At 53.4% G+C, this 9,351-nt stretch overlaps 1 protein-coding gene across 2 annotated transcripts in view; it reads right to left on the bottom strand.

Moving 5' to 3' along the window:
- Positions 1-6,697: 6,697 nt before the first annotated feature.
- F10 (coagulation factor X) overlaps positions 6,698-9,351 on the bottom strand; it is a 29,164-nt gene continuing 26,510 nt past the window's right edge. The window contains exon 8 of one of the 2 annotated variants that reach the window (XM_002824449.4): positions 6,698-8,197. In XM_002824449.4, coding sequence (XP_002824495.1) covers positions 7,596-8,197 — 602 coding nt within the window. In that variant the 3' untranslated portion in view covers positions 6,698-7,595. The remainder of the gene's footprint in view (positions 8,198-9,351) is intronic. The other variant, XM_024230891.3, reaches the window with a different exon arrangement.

Below are 9,351 nucleotides of genomic sequence, written 5' to 3'. Positions count from 1 at the left end.
CGTTTGCAGTCTGGATGCTTCAGGAAGGGAAAGCTGATGGGATTCATGATGAATTGGGTCGGGCAGCATGGCTTCAAGGTTTGGGCTGAGTGATTGGGAGGATGGCAGTGCGTGTGCTGAGACGGCCAAGCTCCAGGAGGGCAGAGGGAAGCGAGGTTTGGCAAATTTGAGGTGTCTGTGGGACGTCCACGTGGAGACAGGAGTGGGCGTCCGAGAAGCTGGGACTCACAGTGGAGATTCAGGTGGTAACAGATGAAATGACAGCATTGTCAGCATATAGATTTTGTTCGATGGAATGATACTCAAAGGTGGCAAAACTCAGTGAAAGGATTCTAAATACAATTTTGTTAAAGTGGGAACAGAAGAAAACTAAGAAGCTGACACCTTTGATTAAGAGGGCATGCCCGCGAATACACTGACGTTGTGAAGTTTGCTTTAAAAAGCTGGGAAAAGAAAACAAAGTTTATCTTTAGTGAGTGAGCTAAAATAATTTGAAAGCCAGAAGTTGATTGTATAGGATAGATCTTGGGTGAATTGCACCAGCCTGGCAATCTACGTGGCTTTCTCTTAAGAAAAGGTCCCTTTTTTTGTGTGAAAATGTATTCCCACATGGAAATTTACATACTTTAAAAATACTTCTGCTGGATAGTTTAAAAACCATCAATAGCTGCCTAAAAATGGAAAAGCAGACAGGGACGTACACATTTGATCAATAAGTGTTAATTAAGCACATCCTATATGCCTGACATGGGTATCTGATCTACAAGCTCTTCCCTCATGGACCATTTTAGTCTGTTGGGGCTGCTGTAACAAAACACCTTAAAGTGGGTAATTTACGATAAACAGAAACATAGTGCTCACAGTTCTGGAGGATGGGAAGTCCAAGATCAAGGCTCCAGTAGACTCAGTGTCTGGTGACGGCCCATGATTCATAGACGTGTCCTTGGATGGTGGAAGGGAGGAATGTGGGTACTCCCTGGAGCCTCTTTTGGGAGGGCAGTCATCCATCCATGAAGGCAGAGCGCCTCCCAGAGGCCCCACCTCCTAGTACTATTGCACAGGGGGTTAGGTTTCAACGTGAGTTTTGGGGGATTATATGGTTTGGCTCTGTGTCCCCAACCAAATCTCACCTTGAATTGTAATACTCCCCACAGGTCAAGGGCAGGACCAGGTGGAGGTGATTGAATCATGGAGGTGGTTTCCCCCCTGCTGTTCTCGTGATAGTGAGTGCATTCTCACGAGATCTGATGATTTTATAAGGGGCTTCCCCCTGCGATTGACACTCATTTTCTCTCTCCTGCCACCCTGTGAAGAGGTAGCCTGCTTGCCATGATTGTGTTTCCTGAGGCCTCCCCAGCCATGTGGAACTGTGAGTTCATTAAACCGCTTTTCTTTATAAATTACCCAGTCTCAGGTATTTCTTCATAGAGGCATGAGAACAGACTAATACAGGAAGGCATCAACATCGAGGCCACAGCTGTGACTGACCGTGTTGTATGTGGTGATTTAATTTTCTCATCTGTCTTCTCAAAGATATCACCTTTGGACCAAAAATTCTACAATAATAAGTTGTCCAAACATTAAGATTCACCTCGTTCTACTCATCTTCCTCATCTCTCATATGAATAATCGTTCTTCTGTCACCCTCTTCTGTTCTGAAAAACAAACCAACCAACATTGGGGCACTTTTTCCATTGACTGGTTTACTTTCCTTCTGTATACCTGAGGGGAATCTTCCTTCCTTTGGGGTCTTTGTCGTGTCCTTCAGATGTTGGGGTGTCCTCTGTGGGGGTCCCCAGCTTAAATTATCTGACCCCACAACTTTGCATGGGACCTGAAATGAGCAGCCTATGGAGAACCTGGTCCTTGAATACTTAGATCTTGCCGCAGTCCCTATTTAAATACCTGTTCAATCAACTCTGGGACCTGTTTTAGATTTCAACTTCTCTGAATTGGCCTGTTCCCTACAGCCTGTGTTCTAATGTGTTCTAATGTCGGCCTGGACAAGGCCGAGTTCTTCCTGAAAGGGGTTGTGCTTTATGTTGCCCCCTGGGGGCACTGCCACTTTGCAACCCCTTTAAATACATTTTTTGTGTGAGTTTTGGGAGCCCATGTGAATAGTGTAAATGTATTACAAAGCTGGTTTCTGGCTGTCCTGTGGTTTAGATTATCTGAGCTTCCCCGTCTTGCCTCCAGGCTGAGCTGACCCACAGCTAATTTGGGTATATGCTCTTTCTTTGAGGTTCATCAATAATGGTTCATCTTAGATTCACAGAGTAGAGTGTGGTCTAGTCCACTTTGTGGTGCTGTAACAGAATATCTGAGACTGGGTAATTTATAAAGAACAGAAATTTATTTCTTACAGTTCTGGAGGCTGGGACATCAAAGGTCCAGGGGCCCCCATCTGGCGAGGGCCTTCTTGCTGTGTCATCCCGTGGTGGAAGGTGGACGGGCATGAGAGAGACAGAGAGAAAGGGGAGAGAGGAAGGGGGCCAAACTCATCCTTTTATTCCAAAATAACGAACCCATTCCTACAATAGTGGTATCAATTCATTCACGAGGGCTCTGATGATGAATGTGTCTTAAAGGTCCCACCTCTCAACACTGTTGCATTGGGATGAAGTTTCCAACACATGCACTATAGGGACACATTCAAACCACAGCATGGTGCATCCTCTGATGTCCACATTATGGATGGAGGTGGCAGCTTATCACCTGGAGCTCCTGAAGAAATTAAAGAGCAGACACATGGTGACGCAGCCCACGGCCTGGCGTTTTTAGCATCTCAGAAGCACTGACAGGGACCCGCAAGCTGATGAGAAATTGTTCAACTCATTGGGCTTCCTCAGAGCTTGGGAGACCATTAATGTGAAAGACACTATCTGGACATGTTTCTCTTTTTTCCACCTGTCTAGATTTTATTTCAGGATCGGGGAGACTTTTGGAGTAGAAAAGCCACTCAAGAACCCTTCCTCCTCCTCCCCCACACCCCGCCTCATGAGCAGCTGCCCTGCGAGCAGCATGGAGTCCCCGTGTCCACTCAAGAACCCTTCCAACTCCTCCCCCACACCCCGCCCCCCCACACCCCGCCCCCCCACCCTGCTCCCCCCCCACACCCCGTCCCCCCCGCTCCCCCCCCACACCCCGCTCCCCCCACACACCCCGCCTCCCCCCACACCCCGCCGCATGAGCAGCTGCCCTCCGAGCGGCATGGAGTCCCCGTGTCCACTCAAGAACCCTTCCAACTCCTCCCCCACACCCCGCCCCCCACACACCCCGCCTCCCCCCACACACCCCGCTCCCCCCCACACCCCGCTCCCCCCACACACCCCGCTCCCCCCACACCCCGCCGCATGAGCAGCTGCCCTCCGCGCGGCATGGAGTCCCTGCGTCCCGGCTCCACGGTGCGGGAGTCCTCCATGGTGGTTGAATTCGCCTTTGAGGCCCTATGTTCAGGATTTGTGATCTGGGTTTTAAAAACATTTTTAAGAAGTCATTGGTAATTAAAAACAATAAGTTTTTTATTGTGGTAAAATATACATAAAATTTACCACGGTAATCTTTTTTTAAGCGTACAGTTGGCTGACACTGAGTGAATTCGCTGCTGTTGATAATCTGCTTCTCTCTGAGCTGCTGTCGCCCACACTCGCTATTGGCCGTGCTTGCTTTTCTCCTGGAACTGGGGCCTGTGTCCCTGTTGACCCTGTCCTGGGCAGCTGAGCCCAGGGGACTCTCCTTCTTAGCGATACCACTCAGTATCTGCACAGCCACAAAGTCCAGCCAGGGAGGGCATCCGAGACCATCAGCACCCACCCCGGGGGGCCTGGCCCGTGTCAGGCTGTGAGTTCCCCAGTCCCTGGACCCAGCTGTGCCTGCCGGGGTCAGCGCAGTCTGTGAGCCTCAACCCCCAACTGTTCAGCATCATCAGCAACCCCCAGCTCCCAGCATTCCCTCCCAGCAAGGCCTGTCGGAACCCAGCAGAGACTGGCGGCTGGGGCTTGTCCTCGAGCAGGGGGGGCAGGACACGGGGCGCGGGGCTCCTGCCCTTGTACCGTCCTGTCAGGATGGACGACCCAAGCCAGACGGTGCTCCCTCCCGCCACACCTGGCCATACTGGCCTCCACCCATGCCGGGGCTGCCAAGGCCCCTGTGTGGGACAGACCACCTGCTCCTGCCTGTCCTCCAGGCTCCATCTGCATCCACCCATACCCGCACCAGGCCTCACTGGCCCCTTCTCAGACCTGCACAGCCAGGTCTTCCCCAAGCACCACAGGTCGGGGTGGCTGGGCGTTTTGTAAGAACAAACTGCGACTGTGAACACTGGGACGGCTCAGCACCCAGGCAGCGCGGCCTCTGAACGCTGTCTGCGGACTCAACCCTCCTCTCCACTGGCCCCGCCGCACGTCCATCTAGCCCCGCTATCTCCCTCTTTCTGTTTCTGTGTCTCCGCCCTCTTTGTGTCTTGGTGTCTCCTGTCTCTCTCTCTCCCTCTCTGTCTCTCAGCATCTCTCTCTGTCTCTGTCTCTCTCCTGTGTCTCACTGTGTCTTTCTCTGTGTCTCTATGTCTCTGTTTCTCTCTTGTTTTATTCTCAATTTTTTTTTTAACCTGGACTTACTCCCTCCTGTTTCTCTTTCTCTGTCTCTCTTTCTCTTTGTCTCTGTCTCTCTCTTTCTCTCTGTCTGTTTCTCTTTCTTTTTGTCTCTCCGTCTCTGCCTCTCTCCCTCTCCCCTCACCCCCGCTGAGCGCTGTCTGACGGGAACCCCCAGCAGTCTCCCTCGCTCTTCTGGCAGCCTGCGGGCTCCTCTGGTCTCACTGAATGCAGAGTCACTGGCTGTTTCTGGTCTTTGCTGACGCTGACGTTTTTTGAGTCTATGGTTTCCTCCATTTGGACTTGCCTGACTCAGGATCGGGCTCGGCTTAGACAGTGTTTTGGCAGCCCCCTGCCCTCGGCTCAGGAGGAGGCTGGGTCCCCAGGTTTTGCCACGCTAAAGGCATGCTTTCCTGGTATAGTTAACAGGCCAGTTCTGAGGTGATCCTCTGTGTCTCGAGGGTGTCCAGTTTCTCAGTGCCCTTCCACCAAGGTGGGGTCTTCATGGCGGGTGCTTGCCCACATCAGTGGCTACCCCGTGGCTGTGGAGTGGGGTCCTTCTAAACGGGAGCTTAACCCCCAGCCCTGCTGAGATGGCTCCATCACAGTGATGGTGGGGCCGAGGTCTGCTGTCCACCAGCTGTCCTGGCTGAAGCTCTCATTCCTGCTTCCTCTTCCTCACAGCCTGGGCTGTGTGTTCTCGGACAGCAGGCCCATCTCCCCATCCAAGCGCAGCTCTGGCCCCACACAGGCTGGTCTCCCAGCACCCACAAGGGCCTCCCTGCCCCACCAGGCCCCCGACACCCGCTCTCACCTTCGTCCTCCAGAGGTGGACCCCCCAAAGCTCCCCTTCCTGTTCAGGGGGAGGGGAGGTGTCACTGGGGAGGCGATGGGGCTGCTGCAGGGTCTCTCTCCCTCACTCTCAGGTGGAATCACTTCTCCCGTCTTTGCTCCCCACCGTGACCTCCTGCTGCTCTTGGTCCTCAGGGTCTCACCTGGGTTCGCTCTCCCTCACTCAGGTGGAATCACTTTTCCCGTCTTTTTTCCCCACCATGATCTCCTGCTGCTTTCGGTCCTCAGGGTCTCACCTGGGTTCTCTCTCCCTCACTCTCAGGCGGAATCACTTCTCCCGTCTTTGCTCCCCACTGTGACCTCCTGCTGCTCTCGGTCCTCAGGGTCTCACCTCGCACAAACAGCCGCTTCAGTTATTTCCCGAAACAGAGCTGGGCCTCCCTCAGGGAATTCTGGGGGTCTCAGGTCACAGAGTGTCCCCTGGCCCACGCCTAGACTATTCTCAGTTAACATGGAGATGACATGGGTTTACCCACTTGCCTTTACTTATGAAGAAGATGTTCAGGCAGAGAGAAAATCCCTGCCACGGCAGCGCAGGAGCCTGCAGAGCTGAGACTTCAACCCCCAGCGCGCGTCCAGGACTGGGGCCTCTCCCCCTGCTGCCTCCCTCCCGAGGCTCCCTCCCACACCCTCCCAGGACGAGACCCTATCTCTAGATGGGGCTTCGGCAGATGCTGAGCTACGACCCATCAGGTCCTTCTCTCTGCAGCCTCCGGTTTCCTTTATATCCTGAGACGGGCACAGGCACCAGGCACCCAGTGTGGCAGGAACTAGGGTGCAGACAGTGATAGCGATGGGGGGTTTCAATTGTAAATTTTTTCCCAGAGTTCTCTCTGGACCCCACTCAACCTTTGATTTCCAGAAATGGGAATCCAAGTCCAGGGTTTACCTCTGGGGCCCTGGGGACCACGTTGCTGCCTAGGAAACGCAGCCCAACGGTGTGCTAGCTCCGAGGCAGAAGCCTTTTCTCCAGGAAGGGCCGGCGAGGAGCCACGGAAAAGGCCTCAGAGCGGGCAGGCCAGGAGCGCCCTCCCACTCACCCTGGGAGACGGGCCCTTCCTCAGACCGTTTCTGGGAGGTCGGACACCTGTCCACTTTGATTTTCCCTAACTTCGCAACATCTGTTTACGAACGGTTTTGCCCAGCTCATGACTTTTTTGGGGAGTTTTTGTACTAGAACTGTTGAACTTTGCTTAGGGACATTACACAAGATGCAAACTGCAGGGGACGTTTGGGAGACACATGGCAGGCCTTGTCTGGAAACTTTTCTGTTTACTGAAAGTTCATTTGGTTTTCATGGCCATTTAACTTGAGGCTTAGGGACAGTGCAGGATTGGAGCGGGGCAAGGACTCAACATCTGGACCCGAGGAGAGAAGGAGGAGCCCCCCGAAGCCCCTCCTGCCATGCCACCACCACTCAGCACCTGAGGAGCTCCAGAAGTTTCCAGAAGCTCCCAGAAGCTCCTGGCCAGCTTCACTCCAGAGACTGATTTCAGTGGCCAGGCTGTGGCCTGGGTGCAGGCATGCTAAAGCCCCCAGGGGGTTCTAAGGCTGGCCACGGTGGGGGCCCACTGTGCCAGGTCAGGTCGCTGCCTGGTGAGCAGGTCACCTGCCCAGGGGATGCCTGTGGCCCCCACCACACAAGCCCGAGCTGGGGTGGGGCCTGGCACCGTGCAGTTGAAGAGCACCTGGTTGTTTAGGTTAATGTAAAATGCCCGCCCCAATGAGAAGCTTTCTGAATGTTTCCCTCCCAGGGAGTCTTCGGGTCATAGGCAGTCACCGGGGAGGTGTCCAATTCCCAAGAGGAACAAGAGAGACCAGGCCAAGTAGGGGGCCTTGGGGAGGCCGCGCCAACTTGTGGGCCCCTCCCGACGCCACAGGGCCTGCACAGGCTCCCATCTGCCTCTGGGCGTGACCCAGACGCAGGAAGGTATCTGGGGAAAGGTATGCCCATGGCAGTCATGGCACAGTATCATCCCTGGAGCCTCCATCCTGCCCCCACAGACTAGAATATTCCCTGGAGGAATCCCCAGCCTAGCTGGGAAGGGCGGAAGCTGGTGTTCCAGACAGACACTTCACCTTCCCACCTCGACAGGGCAGGAGAAGCCAGGGCAAGGCGGCAATCGAGAGACAAACCAGGCCTTGAGTGGGATCTCACTTTAATGGAGAGGACGTTATGACCTCCGGGGCATGGCTCTCGGCCTTGGGCAAGCCCCTGGTTTTCATGGACCTGTCGATCCACTTGAGGAAGGCGGTGACCTTGGTGTAGATCCCGTACTTCCCCTTCCGGGCACAGCCCTCTCCCCAGCTGACAATGCCTGTCACGAAGTAGGTGTCCTTGAAGCGGGTGACGTGCGGGCCCCCGCTGTCCCCCTGGCAGGCGTCCTCCTGCCTGGCGTGGTAGCCGGCACAGAACATGTTCTGGGTGATGATGAAGCTGCTGGACAGCTTGCAGCTGTTGCGGTCCACGTAGGGCACCTCCAGCATCTTGAGCCTGGTGGACTGCCGGCCCTTCTCGTGGGTGCGCCCGAAGCCGCTCACAATCCCCGTCTTCTGCGTCATCAGCGTGGACTCGGCCCAGTCACGCTCGGGGAGGCAGGCGGGCGCCACATTCATGCGGAAGGTGATGGGGGTCTTGAGCCGGAGCACGGCGATGTCGAAGTCATAGGTCTCCTTTGTGAACCGGTTGTGCTTGATGACCACCTCCACCTCGTGCACTGCCTCACCGCCCTCCTCCTGCTCCGTGTTCCGGTCCCCTGGGACAGACGGGTGGGACTGTGCTCAGCTCAGCCGGGGACATGCTTTCGCACATCCGTTGCTTCTTAAGGAAGTTATGTTTTGTTTTGTTTTTAAATTAAAAATGGCTAAAAATGGCACGTGGTCACTTTTGAAAATTTGAAAAATAGAGGGAAGTGCAAAGCAGCAGATAAAAATGCCTGTCAGCCTTGCTACCCAGGGAACCACTGGTCATGTCTCACACGTTTGGTTCTTTAGACGGCCGCCACTCCTGTGTCCTTCGGCGGGTGCATCCTCTGTGCCAGTCGTGGGCACCAACGAGGCTTTTGGCATCCCAGACCCAGGCTGTGCGGTGTGGCCGCCAGCCGAGAGTGTAAAATAGTTGTGCCGTGAATGTAAAATAGAGACTTAGCATGAAAGAAAATGTGCGGAATGTGTTATTACACTTTTAACATGATTACACATGGAAAAAGTAATATTTTCAATATGTTGAGTTAAATAAGATATATTATGAAAATCTGTATATATATATATTTTTTTATTTTTTTATTTTTTGAGACAGAGTTTTGCTCTGTCGCCCGGGCTGGAGTGCAATGGCACAATCTCAGCTCACTGCAACCTCCGCCTCCCGGGTTCAAGTGGTTCTCCTGCCTCAGCTTCCCAAGTAGCTGGGATTACAGGCCTGTGCCACCATGCCCGGCTAATTTTTGTATTTTTTAGTAGAGATGGGGTTTCGCCATGCTGGCCAGGCTGATCTCGAACTCCTGACCTCAGGTGATCTGCCCGCCTCAGCCTCCCAAAGTGCTGGGATTACAGGCATGAGCCACCACACCCAGCCTGTTTTTTAATATTTTAAAATGTATAATAGAACACTTAATGTTAGAAAAATATCAGTTTACATATATTGCTTGCATTTGTAGCTTGTGTTGGGTTTGCACTGAGCAGCTCTAGGGTCTAGTGGACAAAGACAGATGTTAATGAAATAATCCCACAAATAAAAATAGAAGAGACAGAGGTACTTGGTGTTCAGAGTATGTTAAAGATCAAGGGAGGTCTGGAAGGCTCCCAATAAAAGACACTGAGACACAGAACATTAGCTGGACATGGAGACCCAGAGACCCGGGACCCAGATACTCGGAAACCCGAGACCTGGACACCCACTGGGAGAAGGGCT

The sequence above is a fragment of the Pongo abelii genome, chromosome 14 (assembly GCF_028885655.2).
Source record: "Pongo abelii isolate AG06213 chromosome 14, NHGRI_mPonAbe1-v2.0_pri, whole genome shotgun sequence".
NCBI classification, from domain to species: Eukaryota; Metazoa; Chordata; class Mammalia; order Primates; family Hominidae; genus Pongo; species Pongo abelii.
Note: the sequence above shows the minus strand (reverse complement) of the source record. Positions and strands in the feature narration are given on the sequence as shown.